The sequence below is a fragment of the Struthio camelus genome, chromosome 31 (assembly GCF_040807025.1).
Source record: "Struthio camelus isolate bStrCam1 chromosome 31, bStrCam1.hap1, whole genome shotgun sequence".
Classification (NCBI taxonomy): Eukaryota; Metazoa; Chordata; class Aves; order Struthioniformes; family Struthionidae; genus Struthio; species Struthio camelus.
This window is the reverse complement of record NC_090972.1, coordinates 3913457-3937843: the sequence shown is the minus strand read 5'-3', so window position 1 is coordinate 3937843 and position 24387 is coordinate 3913457. Positions and strand designations below refer to the sequence as shown.

The window sequence follows — 24387 nt, the reverse complement described above, 5'->3', positions numbered from 1 at the left end:
GGAGGGAGAGATGGAGGAGGGAGGGAGAGAGGGAGAGAGGGAGGAGAGCGAGAGGAAGGAAGGAGGGAGGGAGAGAGGGAGGAGGGAGGGAGAGAGGGAGAGAGGGAGGAGAGCGAGAGGAAGGAAGGAGGGAGGGAGAGAGGGAGGAGGGAGGGAGAGAGGGAGAGAGGGAGGAGAGCGAGAGGAAGGAAGGAGGGACGGAAAGAGAGAGGACAGGAGGAGGAAAGAGGGAGGGAGGGAGGGCTGGGAAGGGACCCAGGCATCCGGGGCTTACCCAGCCCTCCCCACCCCCCCTCCCCCCGGACTGGGAAGGGACCCAGGCGTCCGGGAACTCCAAGCTGGGGTGGGAAGATTGAGCTCCCGGACGCCTGGGTCCCTTGGGCGGCCTGGGGAGGCGCTGGAGGAGGAAGAGGTTGGGTGCCCGGACGCCTGGGCCCCTCCCGCCGTGACGTCCCCCCCTCGGGGATTTCGCCTCCCCCGGCTGCGACGAGGCCCTGGAGTTTCCTGCTCCGAAACTGCGGCTCCTGCCGGAGGCTCCCGGAAGGGTCTGGTGGTGGGGGGGGGGGGGGGGGGGGGGGCCGGACGCCTGGGTCCCCTGGGGGTGGGGAATGTCCCCTCCTCCCCGGATGCCTGGGTCCTCGTCCTGGCTGGCGGAGCGTGACTTGAAAGCCCGGATGCCTGGGCCCTCTCCCCGGGGGAGGGGGAAGCAGGAGCCCAGGATGCCTGGGGCATGTGCAAAGGTTTGTGCGAGCCCTCGTGCGAGGGTGTGAGCGCTTGTGCGAGGGTCCGTGCGAGCCCTCGTGCGAGGGTGCGTGCGAACTCTCATGCGAGGGTCCGTGCGAGGGTGCGAGCCCTCGTGCCAGGGTGTGAGCGCTCGTGTGAGGGTCTGCATGAGCCCTTGTGCGAGGGTGCATGCGAGCTGTCATGCGGGGGGTCCGTGCAAGGGTGTGAGTGCTCGTGCAAGGGTCCGTGCGAGGGTGCGAGCCCTCGTGCAAGGGTCCGTGTGAGGGTGCGAGCCCTCGTGCGAGGGTCCATGCGAGCCCTTAGGCGAGAGTCCGTGCAAGGGTTTGAGCGCTTGTGCAAGGCTCCACGTGAGCCCTCGTGTGAGGGTGCGAGACCTCGTGCAAGGGTCCATGCAAGGGTGTGAGCGCTCGTGCGAGGGTCCGTGTGATGGTGCGAGCCCTCGCGCGAGGGTCCGTGCGAGGGTGTCAGCCCTCGTGCGAGGCCCCACCCAGGCCGTGGGCGAGGGCCCAGGTAAACTCTGCGCGCGCCCCCGTGCCAGGCCCCGTGGGAGCCCCCGTGCAAGCCCTGGCCCTACCCCGTGCGGGGGCTCACGCCAGCCCCGGCCCCACTCGAGCCCCGCTCCGGGCTCCGGCCAGCGCAGGCCTCTCCCCCGCCCCCGCGCAGGCCCCGCCCCACACCGAGACCACACCCCTTCCGCGTTGTCCCGCCCCACCTCCCGCCGGCAGCCAATCAGCGCCCTGTGCGGAGGCGGGGCGGGGCTCGGCGTGGGGGGGGGGGAGACCAGGCGGGTCACGTGGCTCCGGCGCGGCGGCGCGGTGACGCTCGGGGGCCGCGGCCGCTCGGGCCCGGCGCCCCCTCCCCACCCGTTGCCGGTACGCGGGGGGCGGGGCCGGCGCGAGGCGGGGGCGGGGTCGGCGCGGGGGGCGGGGCCAGGCGGGGCGTCGCTCGGCGCGCGGCGGCTCCCGCGCCGGGGTGGGGGGGGTGGGGTGCGGTGGTGGTGGGGGGAGGTCACGTGTGGGGGCGTGGTCGAGCGGGGCGGGTGACGTCACGGGCATGACCGAGCGGGGCGGGGTGCTTGTGGGAGGGGCGTAGCCCTGAGTGGGCGGGGTCAGGCCGGGGGCGGGGCTTTTCGGGCAGGTCCGAGGGGTGCAGGGGAACTGGGGGGGGGGGGGGCTATGGGTGCCAGGGAAGGTCACGAGGTGAAGGGGAGGGGAGTTACCACGGAGGGTCATGGCGGGGGGGGGATTTGGGGACAGAGGGGTCACCAGAGGGGTAATGGGGACTATGGGGGGGGGCCATAAGGCTGGGGAGTGGCCATGGGGGACAGGGTGACCCCCTCCCCAAGAACAAGGTGGCTGTGGGGAGGACGGGGGACTGTAGGGGTAGGGGGTGACCATGGGGATGGGGTGACCCTCAGGACGTGGTGGCCACAGGGATGGGGTGACCACAAGGATGAGGTGACCCCCAAGGACATGGTGGCCCTGGGGATGTGGTGACCCTAAGGATGAGGTGACCCCTCCCCCCCAAGGACATGGTGGCCCTGAGGATGTGGTGGCCACAAGGATGAGGTGACCCCCAAGGACATGGTGGCCCTGGGGATGCGGTGACCCATAGGATGAGGTGACCCCCCCCCAAGGACATGGTGGCCCTGGGGATGTGGTGACCCTAAGGATGAGGTGACCCCTCCCCCCAAGGACATGGTGGCCCTGAGGATGTGGTGGCCACAAGGATGAGGTGACCCTAAGGACAAGGTGGCCCTGGGGAAAGGGTAGCCACAAGGATGAGGTGACCCTCAAAGCCAAGGTGGCCACAGGGATGGGGGGTGACCCTAAGGACAAGGTGGCCACAGGGACAGGGTGACCACAAGGATGAGGCCACCACAGGGATGGAGGGACCCTATCAACAAGGTGGCCCCAGGGCTGAGGTGGCCCCATGACCGCAGTTGGGGGTGGTGGCCTCATGACTCCCGTGAGAGGGGGAGGTGGCTGCTGGCTGTGGGGACGCAGTGGCCTGGTGGCCCTGGGAAGCCACTGGCTCAGCCTTGAGTTCTCGCTTTCACCACAGGGACTCGCTGCCACATCGGGACCACAAGGAGGTGACCCTGTGGTGTCCCCTGGTGTCCCTGTCCCCTAATGTCACATGTCACCCTGTGTGTCCCCTGGCATGAAGCATCCCCCAGTGTTGAGCGTCCCCTGGCGTCGAGTGACCCCCCCCACAGTGTCCCCCAGTGTCAATGTCCCCTGGTGTCAAGTGTCACCTGGCATCAAGTACCCTGTGGTGTCCCCCAGCATTGAGTGTCACCTAGTATCAAGTGTCCCCTGGCACTGAGTGCCCCCAGCATCAAAGTGTCTGCCCTTGTTGAGTGTCCCCATGGTGTCTAGTGTCCCCTGTGGTGTCCCCAGCATTGAGTGTCCTCTGACGTCACCCAGCATCAAGTGTCCCTCATGGTGTCCCTAGCATCGAGCGTCCCCCCACATCCCCCAGTGTCTCCTGATGTCCCCCAGAGTCAACTGTCCCCCACAGTGTCCCCAGCATTGAGCATCCCCCATGATGTCCCCGATGTCAAATGTCCCCTGCTATGTCCCCAGCATTGAGCCTCCCCTAACATCCACCAGCATCATGTCCCCCCCCCAGCGTCCCCAAGCATTGAGCATCCCCTGGTGTCCCCGGCGTCATGTGTCCCCTGCGGTGTCCCCAGCATCGAGCATCGCCCCCCACATCCCCCAACATCGAGCGTCTCCCGTGGTGTCCTCAATATCAAGCGTCCCCCGTGGTGTCCCCAGCATCCAGTGTCCCCTGCAGTGTCCCCCGGCATTAAGTGTCCCCTGCAGTGTCCTTGGCATCGAGCGTCCTTCACGGTCCCCTGGTGTCCCTCACCGTCGAGCGTCCCCCGACGCCCCCTGGCCTCGAGTGTCCCCTGATGTCCCCCAACCTCGACTATCCCCCTGCTATTAAGCCACCACGGGCCACACTCACCAGCCGCTGTCCCCGCGCCCATCCCCACGGATGTCCCCACCCGTCCCCACATCCACCCCCCCCCACCCAAACCCAAGTCTCCTTCTGCGTCCAGCCTCAGGTGCCGCCACTCCGGACTCTTTTCCGACCATTGCACCCGCGTGACACCTGGAGAGGACGCGTCACCTCGGTGCCAACCCCGCCACGTTCCCCCCCAACACCGTTTCGGCTGTTCCACAACCGGTTCATCCCACCGAACAGCACCCTAACGACAACCTCGTCGGCCTTTCATTAAGCTTTTTCCCACGCCTGGGGTTGGGGGGGGGGGGGCGCGGGAACGGGTTTTCCGAGTCGGGAATCCGGGGCGCGTCCCGGCGCGCCGCGGGGGATTTCGGGAACGCCGAGCAGAGGTCACGTCGCCGCCTTCGTTTATTAATTATTAATCATTCCTCCCAGCGAACGAACGCCGTCCGGCGCCTTTTCTCCCCGAAACGCAAAGGTATTTTCCCGCCCCGTTTCTGGCAGCACCGAAGTTTTTGCGTGAGGCTTTTCGGCTTTGGTTTTTTGCCCTTTTTTTTTTTTTTTTAACATTTTTGAGTGTGTTTTTTAGCCCGGCGGTCCCGCATGGATGCTCTGGGTGGCTTCGCCTGCGCCTGCGCCGGGCTCGTGCTGCTGCTGCTGCTCGCGGCCGCGCATCGCTTGGGGCTGCTCTACCAGCTGCGGCATAAGGTAAAAAAAAAAAAACAAACCACGCGCCGTTTTGGGGTGAAAAACAACTTTTTTGGGGGCGGGCGCGATTTAGACTTCCCATCTCCTCGATCCGCAGGCGGATCCCAAAAGCCCCCGGCACGGGGGCGAGCTGGTGGCGGAGGTGCTGAGGGCCCATGGCGTGCGCTGGCTCTTCACCCTGGCCGGTGGCCACGTGTCCCCCGTGCTGGTGGCCTGCGAGAAGCTGGGCCTGCGGGTGGTGGACACGCGGCACGAGGCCACCGCCGTCTTCGCCGCCGACGCCGTCGCCCGCCTCTCGGGTGGGTGCGCGGTCGCCTGGCGGCACCCGCTGGGGACGGCCGCGGTGGCCCCGCTCGGCCGCCTGCGCCCCAACCCCCTTAAATTGGGGGAGCTGGGTGGGTTTTGGGGTGGGGGGGGGATTTCCTTGGGGTTTGGCCTGTTTGTCACCTGCCGGGAGCAGGTCGTCTCCATCGTCACCCCCTGGGAGCGGTTCGTCCCCTTTCGTCCGTAGCCGGGTAGGGTTTTGGGGCGATTTCCCTGGTTTTTGGGCCATCTGGAGTGGCCCCGCTCAACGGCGGTCGCCCAAACCCCATTACATTGGGAGCATCCCTCACCGGGTGGGTTTTGGGGGGCTTTCCCTGGATTTTGGCCCCTTTGTAACCCCCCCAGGAGCAGGTTGTCCCCTTTCGTCCATAACCGGGTGGGTTTTGGGGTGATATCTCTGGCTTTTGGGCCATCTGGGGTGGCCCCACTCAGGGGTGGTCACCCAAACCCCATTAAATTGGGGGTGTCTGTCACCGGGTGGGTTTTGGGGGGCTTTCCTTGGTTTTTGGCCCCTTTGTCACCTCCTGGGTGACATAGCTGAGTGGGTTTTGGGTTGATGTCACTGTTTTTTGGGCCATCTGGGGTGACTCCGCTCGGTGGTGGTCGCCCAAACCCAATTAACCGGGGGGCATCCGTCGCCGCATGCGTTTTGGGGTGATTTCCTTGCTTTTCATCCTTGGGGGATGCCCCGTCCCCACCGCTCACGTGTGCCCGCAGGTCGCATTGGCGTCGCCGTCGTCACCGCCGGCCCCGGCGTCACCAACACGGTGACGGCGGTGAAAAACGCCCAGATGGCCGAGTCTCCAGTGCTGCTCCTCGGAGGGGCGGCCGCCACGCTGCAGCGGGTCAGTTGTGTCCCCAAAACCCCCGGGGGACAACTTGGGGGACAAAGGAGGAGGGAAAACCCCTCTTTTCCTAGCAGCTTGAGCTAGATTTTACCTTTTGGGGGTGTTTTTTTTTTTTCCCGCAGGGACGCGGAGCGCTGCAGGAGATCGACCAGCTTTCGCTCTTCAAGACACTTTGCAAACGGTGCACCTCGGTGCGCGCCGTGCGGGACATCGTCCCCGCGCTGCGCGAGGCCATCGCCACCGCGCAGTCGGGCACGCCGGGTAAGGGCCAACGGCCACAGGCAGACCATGTTCCCGCAGTTTGGCAGCTTTGGAGTCGGTTTTCCTGCAGTTTGGCCTCTTCGGGGTGATTTTTCCCATGTTTTGCCCGCTTCAGGGTGTTTTTTCCCATATTTTGGCTGCTTCAGGGCGTTTTTTTTCCCACGGTTCGGTTGCTTTGGGGCAGTTTTTCCTGCATTTTAGCTGCTGTGGGGCAGTTTTTCCCGCGGTTCAGCTGCTTCGGGGTTGGTTTTCCCATGGTTCAGCCACTTCCAGGATTTTATTCCTGCAGTTCGGCCGCTGTGGAGTGATTTTTCCCTGGCATTTGGCTGCTTTGGGGCAGTTTTTCCTGCAGTTTGGTCACTTCGGGGTGGTTTTCCCCCTGGTTCGGCCACTTCAGGGCACTTTTTCCCGTGGTTCGGCTGCTTCAGGGTTGGTTTTCCCATGGTTGAGCCACTTCCAGGATGTTTTTTCCTGCCATTCGGCCGCTTTGGAGTGATTTTTCCCATGGTTTGGCCTCTGCGGGGCAGTTTTGCCTGCAGTTCGGTCACGTTGGGGTGGTTTTTCCTGCGTTTTGGCCACTTCAGGGCAGTTTTTCCCACAGTTTGGCCACTTCAGGGCAGTTTTTCCCGTGGTTCGGCTGCTCCGAGGGGTTGGTTTTCCCATGGCTCGGCTGCTCTGGAGTGGTTTTTCCTACAGTTCGGCCGCTTTGGGGTGGTTTTTCCGGTGGCTCGGCCGCTTTGGGGCAGTTTTTCCCACGGTTCGGTTGCTCCGGGGTGCTTTTTCCTACGGTTCGGCCACTTTGGGGTGTTTTTTCCCGTGGTTCGGCCTCTTCTGGGGTTTTTTTCCCGCGGTGGCTGAGCCCAGCTGGTGACCCGGCAGGTCCCGTCTTCGTGGAGCTGCCCCTGGACGTGCTCTACCCCTTCCACGTGGTGGAGAAGGAGCTGGGGCAGGCGACTGGCCACGGCGGGCTGCGGCGGAGCCTCGTCAACTGGTGAGCGGCGTCGCCGGCTGTGTCACCGCGATGCCGCCGCGGCTGTGACATCGGTGACTCCTCGCAGGTACCTGCGCAATTACATCTGCAACCTCTTCGCCGGCGCCTGGGAGCCCCGGGACGTGACGCCGCTGCCCGTGCAGGTGCCACTGGCCACCGCGGAGCAGGTGAGTGTCACTGCTGCTGTCCCCACTGTGCTGCTGTCCCCACCGCTGCAACCATCTGTGCCACCACGGCTGCCCGTGCTGCCACGGATGTCCCCACCGCGCTGCTGCCAGTGGCACCGTGGCTGTCCCCACTGCTGCAGCCAGTCATGCTCCCGTGACTGTCCCTACCATGCTCCCGTCCCCACCATGCTGCCATCTGTGTCACTGTGGCTGTCCTTGCTGCCACAGTCGTTCCCACTGGTACAGCTGTCCCCACTGCCACAGCCGTCCCTGCCACTGCGGCCATCTGTGCCACCTCAGCTATCCCCACTGCGTCACCGTCCCCGCTGCGCCGCTGTCCCTGCCGGGCTGTTTTCCTTGCCACACTGCCGTCCCCACTGTGCCGATGTCCCCACCATGCCACTGTCCCCACCGCTGCGGCTGTCCCCACCACACCACCTTCCACGCCATGCCACTGTCTCCGCCGTGCCACTTTCCCCACTGTGCTGCTACCATGTCCCCCAGCGGGGCTGATGGCGGTGGGTCGGGTGCAGGTGCAGCAGGTCGCCGAGCTGGTGAGCCGGGCCACGAAGCCGCTGGTGCTGCTGGGCAGCCAGGCCACCCTGCCACCGACACCCGTCGAGGAGCTGAGGTGAGCCACTGCCGGCACCCGGCCTCCTCTTCCTCACCGCCGCGCGCCCATGGCCGGGCCGGGGCGCCGCGAACTGCTGGCAAAACCGGGAACCGGTTTGCAAAAGCGGCAGCAGGTTGCAAAAGCAGCGGTTGCAGCTTGCAAACGTGGCAGCTGCAGCTTGCAAAACCGGCGGCTGCAGCTTGCAAAAGTCGTGGCTGCCGCTTGCAAATCCAGCGGCTGCCGCTTGCAAATGCAGCGGCTGCCGCTTGCAAACGCGGCACCAGTTCACAGAAATAGCAGCTGCAGCTTGCAAAAACCGGCGGCTGCAGCTTGCAGAAGTCGTGGCTGCCACTTGCAAATCCAGCGGCTGCCGCTTGCAAACGCGGCGCCAGTTCACAGAAATAGCAGCTGCAGCTTGCAAAAACCGGCGGCTGCAGCTTGCAAAAGCGGCCGCCGCTTGCAAAACCACCTGCGCTTTGCAAAAGCGGCGCCTGCCGTTTGCAAAAGCGGCGCCAGCGGCTTGCCAAACCCACGCTCGACGGCGTTTTTCGCCCGCTTAGGGCGGCCCTGGAGGCGCTGGGTCTGCCCTGCTACCTGGGCGGCATGGCGCGGGGCCTGCTGGGCAAGGAGAGCGGCCTGCACGTCCGCCAGAACCGCCGCGACGCCCTGCGCCAGGCCGACCTCGTCATCCTGGCAGGTACGCGGGGCACCCGCGGGCGGCGGGGTCGGGGGCGCCCGCTGGCGCCGCTCACCCACCTTTGCCCCCCCCCCCCCCCATCGCCGCCAGGCACCGTGTGCGATTTCCGCCTCTCCTACGGGCGCGTCCTGAACCGCCGCAGCGCCGTCGTCGCCGTCAACCGGGACCGGGCGCAGCTGCTGCGTAATTCGGACGTGTTTTGGAAACCCCGGCTCGCCATCCAAGGTGAAGGAGCCCCCCCCCCACTTCCCCGAACCGGCCGACTCGAGCCAACCGACCGGTGCAACGATGCAACCGGGCACGTGTGACGAGCTGCCCGTTCTCTGCAGGCGACGCCGCCTCCTTCCTGGTGAAGCTGGCGCAGAGCCTCCGGGGCTATTCGTGCCCCCGCGACTGGTTGGCGGGTCTCAAAGAGGGTGACGGGCGCAAGGAGGCGGCCAACAGGTAAGCGGGGACGGGGCTGGGGAACGTCGGGGACAACGGGGGGACTGACACGGCGGCGGCCCCCCACCCCGGCAGGGAGAAGGCGGCCGAGCCGGCGCCGCGGCACCTCAACCCGCTGGCGCTGCTGCACCGCCTGGACGCGCTGCTGCCCGACAACTGCCTGCTGGTGGCCGACGGCGGCGATTTCGTGGCCACCGCCGCCTACGTGGTACGGCCCCGTGCGCCCCTGGGCTGGCTCGATCCCGGTAAGGGCTCACGGTGGCACTCCCCTCCCCTCGCCCCAACTGCGGCACCCATGGGTGCCAGCGCCTGGGCACGGCCGGTGGTTTCTCCGCAGGAGCTTTCGGGACTTTGGGTGTCGGCGGAGGATTCGCACTCGGCGCCAAGCTCTGCCGGCCTGAAGCTGAGGTGGGTGCTGGTGAGAGGGGGACGGTGATGGCGGTGGTTGGAGAGGGGGGATGACGATGGTGACGGTGACGCCCGGCAGGTTTGGATCCTCTACGGGGACGGCTCGCTGGGCTACAGCGTCATGGAGTTTGACACCTTCATGCGGCACAAGGTAAGAGCGTGCCGTGCCGCGCTGCGCCGTGCACCGCCACGCTGCGCGATGCCCCGTCGTGCTGCGCGATGCCACGTTGTGCGATGCCACGCTGCACCATGCCGTCGCGCTGCGCGATGCCACACTGCGCCGTGCTGCGCAATGCCGTGCTGCGCCATGCCGTGCCACGCTGCGCCGTGCCGTGCGATGCCACGTTGTGCAATGCCACGTGCAATGCCCTATCGTGCTGCACGTTGCACTGTGCTGCACAGTGCCACGCTGTGCAAGCCCTATCGCGCTGCACCGCGTCGTACGATGCAACGCTGTGCAATGCCCTATCGTGCTGCACTGTGCCATGCAACGCCACGCTGTGCAATGCACTATCCTGCTGCACCGTGCCGTGCGATGCCACGCTGTGCAATGCCCTATCGTGCTGCACCGTGCCGTGCGATGCCACGCTGTGCCATGCTGCACCACGCCGTGCCATGCCCTGTCGTGCTGCACCGTGCCGTGCAATGCCGTGCTGCGCAACGCCCTATCGTGCTGCACCACGGTGCGTGATGCCACGCTGCGCAACGCCCTATCGTAATGCACCGTGCCGTGCGATGCCACGCTGTGCCATGCTGCACCACGCCGTGCCATGCCCTGTCGTGCTGCACCGTGCCGTGCAATGCCACGCTGCGCAACGCCCTATCGTAATGCACCGCGTCACGCGATGCAACGCTGTGCAACGCGGCGCTGTGCGATGCCCTATCGTGCTGCACTGTGCCACGCAACGCCACGCTGCGCAATGCCCTATCGTGCTGTGGCATGCTGCCCTGTGCAATGCCACGCTGTGCCGTGCTTCATCCTGCTGTGCAATGCCACATCGTGCCATGCCGCACCGTGCCAGGCCGCTGTGCTGCACCTTACCGTGCTGTTGCATGCCATGTTGCGCCGTGCCATGCCACGCCACACCAGGCCACCACCAAGTACCAAGAAGGGCCAAGCCAGGGTGGTGGTTCCTAAAGAACCAGCTTCCTGCCCGGACCTGGGCAGGGGGGAGAAGGCCTGCCCCCGGGTTTGAGCCACGGGCCGCCTCCGCGGGCCGCCCCGTGGCTCAGCGCCTCGCTCCGCAGACACCCGTCATCGCGCTGGTGGGCAACGACGCCTGCTGGAGCCAGATCTCCCGCGAGCAGGTGGCTATGCTGGGCAGCAACGTGGCCTGCGGCCTCGAGTACACGGGTGAGCCACGCGTGGCGGCACGTTTCCCCCCACCCCATGCTGTCGGCCTCCCCCCTAATCCGGCGTGGGGCTGAGCCGAGCCGTCCCCGCAGATTACCACGCCGTGGCGGAGGGCCTGGGCGCCAAAGGTTTCGTGGTGGGCAGCGACGCCGGCGAGGGGCTGGATGCGGTGCTGCGTGCCGCCCAGGCCACGTACCGCCAGGGCCGACCCGTCCTCATCAACGCCCTCATCGGCAAGAGCGACTTCCGCCACGGCTCCATCTCGGTGTGAGGCCACGCGTGGCACAGAGCCAGCACACCGATGTGTCCCCCGTCCCGTCCCTACGCTGGCGCAGTGGCACCGGGGATCCTGGAGGAGCCGTTAGGCTCAGTGCCACGGGCCGCGCCGAGGGGCCACGTCCCTGTGGCCAGGCGCTCGGGACAGGACAGCCACAGGCGCGGTGTGTAACCCCGTGACGCCATGGTGGCTTCGTCCCTTCTCCCCCTGCTAATAAATCAACCCCGCGTGGTATGTGGCCGTGGCCACGGTGTCACCTCCGTGCAAGGTCCCCAGCGCACACGCGAGTGCAGCTTGTGTCCTTTATTGCTGGTGACGGTGGCGGGGCCCCGGAGCCATCCTGACGTGGTTGGCAGCCACGTGAGGTGGTCGGGGTAGGACCGTGGCGGCAAAGCTTGAGTAATAAATAACAGCTCCCGTGCCGTGGGACGGGGACAGGCACTTGGCGGCAAAGTTCGGCCACAAAAAGCCACCCGAGCGGGGCCATGTTTTTGGCCGGGCCCTCCCCGAACGGGGGCAAAGGCTGCGGATTTGGTCCGAAAGGCTCAGCCGTGGCCGTGGCTCACAGACACACGTTGATGGGCTTGGCCAGCTCCCGCTCCAGGTCGAGGATGAGGGCGTCGAAGTCCTTGAGGTTGAGCCGGGGACCAAAGGGCGCCTCAGCCTCCAAGTCGGTCACGAAGACGGTCGTGGTCGTGGCAGCGGCCGCGGTCGGCAGCATCTCCTGGCCGCAGATGCTCCAGTCGCCGGCGTAGCGGTTGCTCGGTGGGCTCTCGGGGCCCCGAGGACGGTGGCGGGCCACCACAGGGCGCTCAGGTGCGGACGGGCCATGTTCGGGACACGGGCGGCCGGGCTGGGGGGCTGGATCCTGCTGAGGGGCTGAGGAAGGGGGAGAAAATGGGGGGTTAAGGCCACAGATCCACTGCCAAAAATTGGTGGCCACGGTGCAGCCATGTGGGGCTGCGGGCTGGGGAGGGCAGGCAGAAACGAGGGAGAAATGGGCTTTTTGGTGGAGCTGAGTGGTCACGGTGCCACCACGTGGGGCTGCAGCCCACGGATGACCTCGTGGCCCTTTTTTCCCCAAATCCCAAGAGCAATCCCAGGACGGGAGCAAAGCAGCACCGTGTGGATCCCCACCATCACCACCACCACGTCCCCATGCTGTAGCCCGTGGCCACCCCGCTCACCCGGCCAGGCCCGCAGCAGGTAGTGCAGCACCTCGAGGTGCCTCTTGAAGTCGACGGTGCCGGCGGGGTGCTGGGTGCGGGGCAGCCCCGGCTCGTGGCCGCGGCCGAGCAGGACGGGCCCGAAGCACACGGCGATGTTCTGCGGGTTCATGCGGTTGAAGCCGTGGAAGGAGGCCACGAGGCTCAGGTGGTCCAGGAGACGCGTCAGCGTGGCCTGCCGACGGGGCGGCATCAGCCAAGGAACGCCCCGATGCCGGGGTCCAGCCCCCAGAAATGGGTGCTCAGTGAAACGAGGTGCCCACGGGATGTGCCACGATTCACCCACCATGGGCTACAGGTGGTGACGTGGGAGGGACGAGGTCCTGGGACCGAGCTGGACCTCCCCAGTCCTCCCCGTGGCCAGCACCCACCTCCCCAGTCCTCCCCTCAACACCATCACCCAACTCTTCAGTGCTAGCATCCATCTCAGCACCATCACCCACCTCCTTGGTGCTGTCACCCACCTCCTCACCACCACCACCCACCTCCTTGGTGCTGTCCCCTACCTCCTCACCGCCACCAGCACCCACCTTCTCGGCGTCAGGCAGGCAGTCGAGCAGGGCGACAGCGTCCCGCCGGCCTGGCGGCACCCCAGGTGCCTGGGCGCCCATGGCCTCGAGCACCACGCGGTAGAGCGTGGGCGTGATGAGCGGCGTGGGCAGCTCCCGCAGGTAATCCTTGAGGATGCCTGAGGGCGAGCGGCCGAGGCGTCAGCGCACCCGGGGGTGCCACCCCCAGCACCCTGAGCACCCGCCACTCACCCGTCACCACGTTGATGTCAGGGTAGAGGCGCTCCGAGAGCGTCACGGCACTGCTGTCCCGCTCGAAGGCGTCGCGCAGCTCCTTCTTGACGGCGGCCGAGCCGCACAGCCGGTACAGACCCACCACCTGGGTGCGAGCGGGTGGCGTCACCGCTAGCAGCGGTGATGTCCCCGAGGGCCACCCTGTGGTGCCACCACCTACCTTCAGCCCCCGCTTCTCTATCTCGGCCAGGCACTTCTGCATGAGCAGCGGCACCTTGGTGGCCGCCTGCTCCCTCTCCACCAGCCGCCGCAGCTCCACGCCGAAAACCCGCGGCTCCCGCTCGCTGCCGGCCCGCCGCTCCGCCAGGGTGACTTTGCAGAAGAGGACGCCGCCGGGACGCAGCCGCACGGCCAACCGCTGCGCCTGGGCACCTACGGGTGCAAAACGCTGCCGTGAGCAGTACCCTGGGGTGCACGCGCGCGCCCGCTGTCGCCCCTTTGCCCAGCTCACCCGCAAAAACGTGGGGCAGGCTGACGGTGCCGTGGCAGCAGAGGCGGTTGCGGCCGGCGGCTGGGTCCCAGGAGAAGAGGAGCACCCTGAGGTGCTGAGCACCCTCCAGCTCCAGGTTGAAGGTGTGGTTGAGGCTGAGGAAGGGCGCTTTGCAGGGCAGCAGCGCCGTGCGGCCCCGCTTGGCCCCGTCCACCTGCAGCACGCAAAAAACCTCGCGGGTGCCCGCCTGGAGGTCCCGCACGCCGCAGAGGTGCACGCTCAGCAGCCCCGAGACGAGCTGGCCGCACCGTGGCGGCTCTTCTTCATCACCGTACGGCTGGAAAGTGCTGGCGTCCAGGCCGCCCTCCTCTTCCTCGGGCTCGGCCGGGCGCTCCGGGGAGTCACCGTCGCTCAGGTAGCCGCCCTTGGTGGCCGCTTTGGCACGGGGTGGCGAGGCCACGCTGCTGTCCAGGTGGTAGCGGCTAATGACGTTGCTGGACTCCTTGCCGGAGGGCGAGGTGAGGCTGGAGCCTTCGGCCTCGGGGCCGCGGGACCGGGGGCTGCGCAGGCTCAGCTTCCGCCGCAGCTCGGGCAGCTTCTTCATCTTCAGGGAGAGGCGGCGCACGGTGCCCGGCGACTTGGCCTTGCCCAGAGAGCGGCTCTTCTTGGAGGCGCCGGGGCTGGAGGGGGGTGACGGGGGCCCCGGCCCCACGCAGGGGAGCGGCACCCTCCCTGGGGGGAGAGGAGGGTGAGCGGGTGCTGGGTGCCCCATGACGGGATGGGGTGCAGCGCGGGAAACCGCTGCGGGGTGCAAGGAGGGGATGGGGTGGGGACTGGAGGGCTCTGGGGGACGCTGGTCGGGGGATGGGGTGGGACTGGGGGATCTGGGGGACAGGGAGGGGGTACAGACAGTGGGGTCTGGGGGACACTGGTCTGGGGGACAGGGATGGTGGAGTCCAACTGACACCGTCCTGACGCACGAGAAGGCACAGAGATGATGGGGTCCAGGTAACGTTGCCCTTAGGGATAGGACAGGGACAGCGGCGTCTGGGTGACACTATTCTGGGGGACAAGAAAGGGATGGGGACTGTGGGGTGCAGCAGACAGGGACAGGATGGGGACAGTGGGGCCTGGGGGACACTGTCCTTGGGCACGAGGAAGGGACAGGGACAGTGGGGTGGAAGGGACAAGGAAGAAAGGACAAGGAAGAAGGGACAAGGACCTCAGGGTGGACAAGGATGGGACAGGGATGGTGGCACCCAGGGGACGCTGTCCTCAGGGATGGGGACCGCGGGGTGCAGCTGACAGGACGGGGACATTGGGGCCAAGGGGATGCTGTCCTTAAGGACAGGGATGGCAGGGTGCAGCAGATAAGGATGGGACAAGGAAGGTGGCACCCATGGGATGCTGTCCTTGGGGACAGGGACAGGACAGAGACAAGGGGACCTCCAGCAACGTGGAGGTCCACAAGCCCCACCACAGCTGACCGCCACCGTCCCCAACCCATCGCCCCTCACCGTAAACCGGGCTCCCGCTGGCACCCGGCTCCTCTCCTCGGCCGCCGGCGGGTGCCCGTGGGGGCTCTTGGGTGCTTTCCAGCGGTGCTGGGTCCCCACCGGGTGCCCGCGGGGGGTCCCGGCCACCCCGGGGCCGTGGCTCGTACTCGTCCTCGGGGATGGGGTTGTACCAAATCTCGCCGCCCGCCGCCTCGTCACCCGCCAGCACCCAGCGCCGGCTGCTGGGCTCCAGGCTCTGCAAATAGGCGCCGGCGCCGGGGCTTTTGCCGGGGCCGCTGGCCGCTTCCTCGGAGGGCGGCGCGTCTTCGTCATCGTCATCGTCCTCCTCCTCGTCCTCGGCGGCCGGCGGCCTCTTGGCACCGGGCTCCTCGCGGGCGCCGCAGGAGAAAGGGGCCCAATTCTGCTTGCGGGGTGGCTCGGGTGCCGCGGCGGGGCTGGCCGGGGGATGCTCTGCGGGGAGGGCGCGAAGGAGCCAGGTTGGGCGCAGGGTGACACCCCGTGGTGTCCCCGATGCGGGGCCGCCCCGCCGGGGCACCCACCCTCAGCGTCCCGCGCCGAGCGGAGCGGAGTTGCCGGGTGTTTACGGGAGACGTGGCCGCTCGGCACGGGCAGGGCCGCGGGTGATAACCCGGCAGGGACGGCCTGTGTCCCCCAGACCCAGCACCCATCTGGTTTGCATGTGCACCCCGAGCCCCTCGGCACCCGTGTGGGTCGCACATCCCATATCCCTGCACCCCCACCCCCCCCCCAGCTTGGACCCCCACCCCGAACTCCCATCCTTGGGGATCCCACCCCAGCTTGGACCCCCACCACGGACCCCCACCCTTGGGGACCCTCCCACTGACAGAGGGACCTGTGGGAGGGTCCCACCCTTGGGGGGCAGGGGGGACCCTGGGGGGACCCTCCCACCCCTGCAGGGCAGAGGGACCTGGGGAGGGTCCTGAGTCAGGGGGTCCCTAAGGGTCTCTCTGGCAGGGGGGGTGTCCTGAGTTTGGGGGGTTTGGGGGGACTCCAAGGGTCTCTTGGGGGGGTTCATGAGTGGGGGGACATAGGGAGATTGCAGGGGTCTCCCGAAGGGGTCTCGAGTTGGGGAACTAGGGGGAACCCCAGGGATCACTCTGGGGGGGGGTCCTGAATTGGGGGACTAGCAGGGACCCTGGAGGTCTCTCGGGGGGGGTCCTGAATTGGGGGACTAGGGGGGACCCCGGGGGTCACTCTGGGGGGGGGGGTCCTGAGTTTGGGAACTAGGGGGGACCCCGGGGGTGTCACTCTGGGGGGGGGTCCTGAATTGGGGGACTAGCAGGGACCCTGGAGGTCTCTCGGGGGGGGTCCTGAGTTGGGGGACTAGGGGGAACCCGGGGGTCACTCTGGGGGGGGGGTCCTGAGTTCGGGAACTAGGGGGGACCCCGGGGGTCACTCTGGGGGGGGGTCGTGACTTGGGGGGACTAGGGGCGACCCTAGGGGTCACTCTGGGGGGGGGGTACTGAGTTGGGGGACTAGGGGGAACCCCAGGGGTCACTCTGGGGAGGTCCTGACTTGGGGGGCTTGGGAGGACCCCGGGGGTCTCTCTTGGGGGGGTCCTGACCTGGGGGAGTTTGGGGAGACCCTGGGGGGGGGGTCTCTCTGGGAGGAGGTGTCCTGACTTGGGGGACTTGGGGGGGACCTCAGGGGGTCTCTGGGGGGGGGAGTCCTGACCTGGGGGAGTTTGGGGAGACCCCAGGAGTCTCTCTGGGGGGGGGTCCTGACCTGGGGGAGTTTGGGGAGACCCCAGGAGTCTCTCTGGGGGGGGAGTCCTGACCTGGGGGAGTTTGGGGAGACCCCAGGAGTATCTCTGGGGGGGGTCGTGACTTGGGGGAGTTTGGGGAGACCCCAGGAGTCTCTCTGGGGGGGGGTCCTGACTTGGGGGAGTTTGGGGAGACCCCAGGAGTCTCTCTGGGGGGGGGGTCCTGACCTGGGGGAGTTTGGGGAGACCCCAGGAGTCTCTCTGGACGGGGGGGGGGTCCTGACCTGGGGGAGTTTGGGGAGACCCCAGGAGTCTCTCGGGGGGGGGGTCCTGACCTGGGGGAGTTTGGGGAGACCCCAGGAGTCTCTCTGGGGGGGGGGTCCTGACCTGGGGGAGTTTGGGGAGACCCCAGGAGTCTCTCGGGGGGGGGGGTCCTGACCTGGGGGAGTTTGGGGAGACCCCAGGAGTCTCTCGGGGGGGGGGTCCTGACCTGGGGGAGTTTGGGGAGACCCCAGGAGTCTCTCTGGGGGGGGGGTCCTGACTTGGGGGACTTGGGGGGACCTCAGGCGGTCTCTGGGGGGGGGGGGGAGTCCTGACCTGGGGGAGTTTGGGGAGACCCCAGGAGTCTCTCTGGGGGGGGGTCCTGACCTGGGGGAGTTTGGGGGGACCTCAGGGGGGTCTCTGGGGGGGGGTCCTGACTTGGGGGAGTTTGGGGAGACCCCAGGAGTCTCTCTGGGGGGGGGGGTCCTGACCTGGGGGAGTTTGGGGAGACCCCAGGAGTCTCTCTGGACGGGGGGGGGGGTCCTGACCTGGGGGAGTTTGGGGAGACCCCAGGAGTCTCTCGGGGGGGGGGGGGTCCTGACCTGGGGGAGTTTGGGGAGACCCCAGGAGTCTCTCTGGGGGGGGGTCCTGACTTGGGGGAGTTTGGGGAGACCCCAGGAGTCTCTCTGGACGGGGGGGGGGAATGCCCAGAGTTAGGGGGACACAGGGGGATCCCAGGGTGTCTCTCGGCGTGGGGGGGGGCGGGGGGAGGTCCTGAGGCTGGGGGGGGGGTGCCCCCGGGGGGGGGGTATCCCGGTGCCCGCGGGGGCCCCCCGGGCCGCTCCGTACCTCGCTCCTCGCCCTCCGCCTTCTTGCCGCGCGGCCGCTCCCTGCCCCGCAGCCGCGAGAAGGTCCGACGCAGCAGCGGCTCCGCCATGACCCGCTACGGCCCGGCCCGGCCCGGCGGAGCCCCCTCAGCGCGGCGGGGCCTGGAGCAGCGGCGCCGCCGCCGCCGCCATCCCGCGCCGCCCAATCGTCCTGGGATGGCGCCGGCAGCGCGGCCGCGACGGGGCAGCTCCGGGACCACCCCAACCCCAACCGCCGCGGCGGGACCGGCCTTCCCGGGACCGACACTCCCCCCCCCCCCACCACCGCGGCGGGATGGGCTGTTCCCGGGACCGCGGACTGTACCTTCCCCCCCCCTTCCCGCCTCCGCCGGGGCGGGGGGCTGCTCTCGGTTACCCCCCCCCCCGCAGCGGGATGGGCTGTTCCCGGTACCCCCCCCTCCCCGCGGCGGGATGGGCTGTTCCCGGTACCCCCCCTCCCCGCGGCGGGATGGGCTGTTCCCGGTACCCCCCCCTCCCCGCGGCGGGATGGGCTGTTCCCGGGACCCCCCCTCCCCGCGGCGGGATGGGCTGTTCCCGGTACTCCCCCCTCCCCGCGGCGGGATGGGCTGTTCCCGGTACCCCCCCTCCCCGCGGCGGGATGGGCTGTTCCCGGGACCGCGGACTGTCCCTCCCCCCCCCTTCCCGCCTCCGCCGGGGCGGGGGGCTGCTCTCGGTTACCCCCCCCCCCGCAGCGGGATGGGCTGTTCCCGGTACCCCCCCCCCCGCAGCGGGATGGGCTGTTCCCGGGACCCCCCCTCCCCGCAGCGGGATGGGCTGTTCCCGGGACCGCGGACTGTCCCTCCCCCCCCCTTCCCGCCTCCGCCGGGGCGGGGGGCTGCTCTCGGTTACCCCCCCCCGCAGCGGGATGGGCTGTTCCCGGTACCCCCCCTCCCCGCGGCGGGATGGGCTGTTCCCGGTACCCCCCCCAGCGGCGGGATGGGCTGTTCCCGGTACTCCCCCCTCCCCGCGGCGGGATGGGCTGTTCCCGGGACCGCAGACCCCCCCCCGGCTACGCCGGGCCGGGCTGTCCCCGACCCCCCCCCGGGGCCAGGACGGGCTGTTCCCGGGAGTGGGCGGCCCCCCCCCCCGGCGGGGATGGGTTGTTCCCCGGACCCTGAGTCCCCCCCCCCCCGCCGGGGATAGGGGGTATCTGGGGGGTAGTTGGGGGGGCAGCTGAGAGAGGGGCATTCGGGGGTTTGGGGGTCGTTGGGATTTGGGAGGGACCTGGGAGGGGGTTTGGAGGGTTGGGAGTCGTTGGGATTTTGGGGGGGGGGGGTTGGAGGGTATTCGAGGGAATTTGGGGGGTTGGGGGTCGTTGGGATTTTGGGAGGGTTGGAGGGTATTTGGGAGAGTTTTGGGGGTATTTGGGGGGATGGGGGGGGTCGTTGGGATTTGGAAGGACCTGGGAGGGGGTTTGGAGGGTTGGGGGTCGTTGGGATTTTGGGGGGGAGGTTGGAGGGTATTCGAGGGAGAATTTGGGGGGTATTTGGGGGGGTCGTTGGGATTTGGGAGGGATCTAGGGGGTGGGGGGGGGCTGCTCCGTGGGGGGTGGGGGGGGAGCGTCCCATGTCCCGCCGCCACGCGTGTGGCGTGAGGCAGCGTGATGTGACGAGGCGGCGGGACGAGGCGGGACGAGGCGGGACCAGGCGGCGGGACGAGGTGGCGGGACGAGGCGGGACGAGGTGGCGGGACGAGGCGGGACGAGGTGGCGGGACGAGGCGGGACGAGGTGGCGGGACGAGGCGTGACCAGGCGGCGGGACGAGGCGGCGGGACGAGGCGTGACGAGGCGGGACGAGGCGGCGGGACGAGGCGGCGGGACGAGGCGGCGGGACGAGGCGGGACGAGGCGGGACGAGGCGTGACCAGGCGGCGGGACGAGGCGGCGGGACGAGACGTGACGAGGCGGCGTGACGAGGCGTGACGAGGCGGCGTGATGAGGCGGCGTGACGAGGCGTGACGAGGCGGCGTGACGAGGCGGCGTGATGAGGCGTGACGAGGCGGCGTGACGAGGCGGCGTGACGAGGCGTGACGGCCCGGCCTGTCAGGCCTGCCCCTCGCACACCCAGGCCTGGGGGCTGCCGCAAGGCCGGTCGCCCCACGTCCCGGCCGCCTCCACCACGGCGCAGTTCTCCTGACGTCCGCCGTCCGGCTCGCCCGCCTGCCACCACCTGCCACCGGCGTGCGGGGTGAGTGCCGCTGTCCCTGTCCCCGTCCCCGTCCCCATCGCCCCACGCGGCCCTACCCGGCCTCCCGTGGCACCGCGCTGCCGTTGGCCCCCGTCCAGACGCCCTCGACGGCCTCGTCCCGGATGCCGAGCCAGGAGGGACCCCGCACCAAGGTCCGGATGTGCTCCTGCCAGCACCCCAAAAACCAGGCTTAGGTCCAGGTTATGGGGGTTCAGGCTAGCTTAGGGCTCGCTTAACCCCATATATTTAAGGTTAGGGCTAATTAACCCCTTATATTTAAGGTTAGGGCTCCCTGGGGATTCAGGGTAGCTTAGGGCTCGCTTAACCCCATATATTTAAGGTTCAGGTTCGCTTAACCCCTTTATATTTAAGATTAGGGCTCCATAGGGGTTCAGGGTAGCTTAGGGCTCACTTAACCCCATATTTTTAAGGTTAGGGCTAAGCTTAACACCTTATATTTAAGGTTAGGGCTCCATGGGGGTTCAGGCTAGCTTAGGGCTTGCTTAACCCTATATATTTAAGGTTAGGGCTCGCTTAACCCCTTATATTTAAGGTTAGGGCTCCATGGGGGTTCAGGCTAGCTTAGGGCTTGCTTAACCCTATATATTTAAGGTTAGGGCTCGCTTAACCCCTTATATTTAAGGTTAGGGCTCCATGGGGGTTCAGGCTAGCTTAGGGCTTGCTTAACCCTATATATTTAAGGTTAGGGCTCGCTTAACCCCTTATATTTAAGGTTAGGGCTCCATGGGGGTTCAGGCTAGCTTAGGGCTAGCTTAGCTCCTTATATTTAAGGTTCAGGCTCTGGGGAGGGTTCAGGGTAGCTTAGGGCTAAGCTTAACCCCTTGTATTTAGGCTTAGGGTCCCATGGGGTTTTGGGCTTAACCCCTTGTATTTAGGCTTAGGGTCCCATGGGGTTTTGGGCTTAACCCTTATATTTAGGATGAGGGTCCCATGGGGGTTTGGGCTTAACCCCTTATATTTAGGATGAGGGTCCCATGGGGGTTTGGGCTAGCTCAGGGCTTGCTTAACCCCTTGTATTTAGGGTGAGGGCCCTGTGGGGGGGGTTTGGGCTAGCTCAGGGCTTGCTTAAGCTCTTGTATTTAGGCTTAGGACTGGGTGGGCTAGTTTAGTTGAGGATTAGAGCCCCGGGACAGGTTGGGCTAGTTTAGGGTTAATTTAATTCCATATATTCAGGGTTAGGGCTGGCTTTGGGTCCCACTGGGTTTTGTGCTAGCTTAGGGAGAGCTTAAGCCCATATATTTAAAGCTTTAGGCTTAATTGAAGAAATGTTGCTCCCCAGGGCACGAGTTTGGGGCTAAAGACGGGGCTAAAGCGATGCGTGAGTGAGGGCTATGGGGGTTTGGAGGAGGGGTTCATGACAACCCCCCTCCCCCGCCCCGGACGCCTGGGTCCCGGACGCCGCTCACCTGCTCGCGGGGGCTGTCGATCTCGAGGAGGCGGGCGCCCAGGGCCGAGCAGAGGCGCTGGGCGTCCTCCCAGGCGAGCGTCGTGGCCGAGGGGAAGTAGCAGGAGTCCCCGAAACGGCTCCAGCCCTTGGCGCAGGGCGGGCAGCCTGGCAAGGGGCACCCAGAGCCAGGGTCACCCCGAGCCGGGTTAGGGTCCCGGGTGGGGGGTCCAGGCTAGCTTAGAGCTAAGCTTAACACCATATATTCAGGGTCAGGGCCCTGTTGGTGGGTTTTGGCTAGCTTAGGGCTTGCTTAAGCCCATATATTTAGGCTTAGAGCTGGGAGGGCTAATTTAGGGCTAGTTTAGCCCCATATATTTAAGGTTAGGGCTCGGTAGGCTAGTTTAGGGTTGCTTAACCCTAAACCTAATATCTTTAAGGATGAGAGCCTGGGGGGGGGGTTGGGCTAGTTTAAGGTTAGCTTAACCCCCATATATTTAGGGTTAGAGCGCTGGGTGGGCTATCTTAGGGCTTGCTTAACCCCATAGATTTAGGATTAGGGGTGGGTGGCTAATTTAGGGCTTGCTTAACCCTATAGATTTTAGGCTTAGGGCCCCATTGGCAGGTTTGTGCTAGTTTAGGGCTCGCTTAACCCCATATATTTATGGTTAGAGCGCTGGGTGGGCTAGCTTAGGGCTTGCTTAGGGCTTGCTTAACCCGACATATTCAAGGATTAGGGCCCCTCTGGGGTTTTTGGCTGTCTTAATGTTGGCTTAAGCCCATATATTTAAGATTAGGGCCTCATAGGGGGGTTCAGGCTAGCTTAGGGTGAGTTTAGCCCTGGGTATTTAATGCCTCCCTGACGCACAGGAGTAGGAGCAGACGTCCTGGCCGGTGTCACGCTCCACCCAGCGGCTCCACTCGCGGTCGCCGACGTAGAGCATCACCGAGCGCTGCTTGTTGTTGCGGTAGTTGAAATACAGCTCGTGGCCGGCCAGGGCCAACAAGCCGCCGGCACGACACTCCCAGCGCTGCAGCGTGCCGGGCGCCCCGCAGGGCTCGAGCCCCACCAGGACCAGGTTGAGCGCCCGGGGTGCCGTCACGCACAGCCCCGCGGGCGCCCCGCTCCGCAGCCGGCCGCCGGGCACCCACTGGAAAAGTTGCTCCGGCACGCCGGGTCGGCACGGCGCCGCCGTCAGCCGCTGCCCGCGAGCTTCAGCGCATTTGGCGTGCGCTTCGTTGTACAGCGAGAAGGAGCGGGAGGCTGCGGGGCGAGCGGAGGTGTTGGCGGGTGGTGGGGATTTGGAGTGGGGGATTGTGGGTCGAGGGAGGGTGCATGGTGCACCGGTGCTGCACCCCGAGACATGGATACGCACCCCCAGTCAGCTCTTTTGTTGCCACTGCTGGCTCGGTTGTATCTGCAGGGTGACATCGTGCTGTCACCTTAACTCTGCCCACAATGTTGTCACCTAAACTCTGCCTGCAGAACTGTCACCGTAACTCTGCCCATGGTGCTGTCGCTGTAACTGCCCACAACACTGTCCCCTTAACTCTGCTCACAAAGTCATCACCTTAACTCTGCCCACAATGCTGCCACCTTAACTCTGCCCACAGCACCATCACCTTAATTCCGCCCACAACATTGTCCCCTTAACTCTGCCCACAGCACCATCACCTTAATTCCGCCCACAACATTGTCCCCTTAACTCTGCCCACAACACTGTCATGTTGACTCTACCCACAGTGCCATCACCTTTACTCTGCCCACAGCACTATCGCCTTAACTCTGCCCACAAGGGCAGCAGCAGCCTTGGGAGCACCCAAAGGCCCCCAGTACTCACTTGGCCGCAGGTGCAGGGTGAGGAGGAGCACGTTGAGGACTACCGAGACACTCAGGGCCACAGTGGTGGCCAGCACCTGCCTGGACCCAGAGCAGCTGGGTGGGAGAGCCCGGATCCCCCGTCTGGAAGTGCTGCGGTGTCGGGCCACGCTGGAGCCGCAGCTCTTGGCCAGGGCAGGTGGCTCGGGGACTTGGGGGAGGCTTGGTGCGGCACCCGGAGGGTCCAAGGGTTCGTAGGGGTTCTCCTCGGCTGGGCACAGGGTGCTGCATGCTGGGGAGGGGGCAATGGGGAGGGTAGGCATAGGGGGGGTCCCCCCATTTGGTCCACCCTGGGGATTCCCTTGGGGACTGGGGATGGAAATGAGGGATCCACCCTAGGGACACCCTTGGGGACCGAGGACAGAGAGTAGGGATCCTACTTTGATGCCACCATCCACCCTGGGGACACCCCTTGGGAATGAAGATGAGGGATCCTCCCATGGTGCCACCATCCACCCTAGGGACACCCTTGGGGACCAGGGATAGAGATGGGGGAATCCCCCCTTGGTGCCACCATCCACCCTGGGGACACCCCTTAGGGATGAAGATGGGGGATCCTCCCTTGGTGCCACCATCCACCTTGGGGACACCCTTTGAACACTGGGGACACAGATGACCCCCAGCACAATCTTGGGGACCTGTGTTGGGGAATGTGGCACCCACCACAGCCACCCCTGCCCCAGCCACCACCTCCAGGTGCCCTGTACCTTCCTGGGTGCTGGGTGCTGGCACCCACGGTGATCCCTGCCCGTGCGGGCCCGTCGCCACGTTGCCGTACATCGTCCCCACAACCACCCGCCGCCTGTCCCCGCTGATAAGGGAGGGGGACAGGGACAGAGGGGTTGGCCCGGATGGGATGGTCCCTGCATGGGGCCCCTCAGCACCCTGTGGCCCCTCCCCACTCCCGGCCACAGTGCCTGGTGGATGCAGGTCCCGCGGGTGCACCCATAGCAGTGGTTGATGGCTGCTTGTGCCCAGAGTGCACCCATGGCAGTGCCTGGTGGGTGCAGGGTCCACGGGTGCTCCCCCAAGACAGTACCCAGCATGTGCCCAGGTCCAAGGTGCACCCATAGCCATGCTGCTGTTTAGGGTGCACCCATCACAACAGCTGATAGGTGCAGGGCCCATGGGTGCACCCAGGGCAGTGCCCAGAGCGTGCTTGGCCAGCACCCATCCCTGGGTGCACCCGTGCCTGTCGTTGGCACACCGGAGCAGGGGGAGCCTGGAGTGGGGCAGTGGGAAGCCTCCGGTGCATGTC

General features: G+C 66.6%; 3 protein-coding genes across 13 annotated transcripts; 1 reads left to right on the top strand and 2 right to left on the bottom strand.

The window, feature by feature from the left end:
• The first annotated feature begins 450 nt into the window (after positions 1 to 450).
• On the top strand, positions 451 to 11058 carry ILVBL (ilvB acetolactate synthase like). Of its 9 annotated transcripts, none has more exons than XM_068923029.1 (19): positions 1503 to 1616; positions 2809 to 2839; positions 3815 to 3889; positions 4156 to 4198; positions 4310 to 4428; positions 4526 to 4727; positions 5470 to 5597; positions 5723 to 5861; positions 6741 to 6852; positions 6920 to 7019; positions 7553 to 7650; positions 8193 to 8329; positions 8420 to 8554; positions 8659 to 8773; positions 8849 to 9018; positions 9111 to 9181; positions 9261 to 9332; positions 10430 to 10535; positions 10628 to 11058. In XM_068923029.1, exons 5-19 carry the CDS (start codon positions 4324 to 4326, stop codon positions 10804 to 10806), a joined length of 1869 nt encoding a protein of 622 aa, XP_068779130.1. In that variant the 5' UTR covers positions 1503 to 1616; positions 2809 to 2839; positions 3815 to 3889; positions 4156 to 4198; positions 4310 to 4323; the 3' UTR covers positions 10807 to 11058. The 9 variants fall into 9 exon arrangements, with proteins under 9 accessions (XP_068779133.1, XP_068779126.1, XP_068779130.1 ...); XM_068923030.1 differs by having other exon boundaries at positions 3815 to 3942; XM_068923027.1 differs by having other exon boundaries at positions 1509 to 1616; positions 3815 to 3959.
• A 42-nt stretch (positions 11059 to 11100) lies between these two features.
• On the bottom strand, positions 11101 to 17895 carry SYDE1 (synapse defective Rho GTPase homolog 1). 2 transcript variants are annotated; one of them, XM_068923035.1, is made up of 8 exons: positions 17622 to 17895; positions 14789 to 15238; positions 13293 to 14003; positions 13002 to 13213; positions 12800 to 12926; positions 12569 to 12726; positions 12031 to 12213; positions 11101 to 11691 (listed from the first exon to the last, which is right to left on the bottom strand). In XM_068923035.1, exons 1-8 carry the CDS (start codon positions 17707 to 17709, stop codon positions 11488 to 11490), a joined length of 2133 nt encoding a protein of 710 aa, XP_068779136.1. In that variant the 5' UTR covers positions 17710 to 17895; the 3' UTR covers positions 11101 to 11487. The 2 variants fall into 2 exon arrangements, with proteins under 2 accessions (XP_068779136.1, XP_068779135.1); XM_068923034.1 differs by having other exon boundaries at positions 12000 to 12213; positions 17622 to 17807.
• A 1746-nt stretch (positions 17896 to 19641) lies between these two features.
• LOC104141182 (macrophage mannose receptor 1-like) lies at positions 19642 to 24385 on the bottom strand. 2 transcript variants are annotated; one of them, XM_068923044.1, is made up of 7 exons: positions 23837 to 24385; positions 23092 to 23361; positions 22627 to 22668; positions 22119 to 22514; positions 21273 to 21418; positions 19902 to 20011; positions 19642 to 19827 (listed from the first exon to the last, which is right to left on the bottom strand). In XM_068923044.1, the coding sequence occupies exons 1-7, from the start codon at positions 24255 to 24257 to the stop codon at positions 19701 to 19703; spliced, it is 1512 nt and encodes a 503-aa protein (XP_068779145.1). In that variant the 5' UTR covers positions 24258 to 24385; the 3' UTR covers positions 19642 to 19700. The 2 variants fall into 2 exon arrangements, with proteins under 2 accessions (XP_068779145.1, XP_068779147.1); XM_068923046.1 differs by lacking the exon at positions 22627 to 22668.
• Positions 24386 to 24387: the final 2 nt, after the last annotated feature.

Coding starts and splice junctions, on each gene's coding strand:
- ILVBL (XM_068923025.1), top strand. CDS start 609: ATGTCCCCTCCTCCCCGGATGCCTGGGTCCTCGTCCTGGCTGGCGGAG. Junction 9,182..9,260: donor TCTGCCGGCCTGAAGCTGAG/GTGGGTGCTGGT, acceptor GACGCCCGGCAG/GTTTGGATCCTCTACGGGGA. Junction 10,536..10,627: donor CTGCGGCCTCGAGTACACGG/GTGAGCCACGCG, acceptor CCGTCCCCGCAG/ATTACCACGCCGTGGCGGAG.
- SYDE1 (XM_068923034.1), bottom strand. CDS start 17,709: ATGGCGGAGCCGCTGCTGCGTCGGACCTTCTCGCGGCTGCGGGGCAGG. Junction 12,214..12,568: donor GCCTGCCTGACGCCGAGAAG/GTGGGTGCTGGT, acceptor CCCCGTCGGCAG/GCCACGCTGACGCGTCTCCT. Junction 11,692..11,999: donor CCTGCTGCGGGCCTGGCCGG/GTGAGCGGGGTG, acceptor CCCCTTCCTCAG/CCCCTCAGCAGGATCCAGCC.
- LOC104141182 (XM_068923044.1), bottom strand. CDS start 24,257: ATGGGCCCTGCACCTATCAGCTGTTGTGATGGGTGCACCCTAAACAGC. Junction 23,362..23,836: donor AGCACCCAGCACCCAGGAAG/GTACAGGGCACC, acceptor CCCCCTCCCCAG/CATGCAGCACCCTGTGCCCA. Junction 21,419..22,118: donor GGACGTCTGCTCCTACTCCT/GTGCGTCAGGGA, acceptor GCCCCTTGCCAG/GCTGCCCGCCCTGCGCCAAG.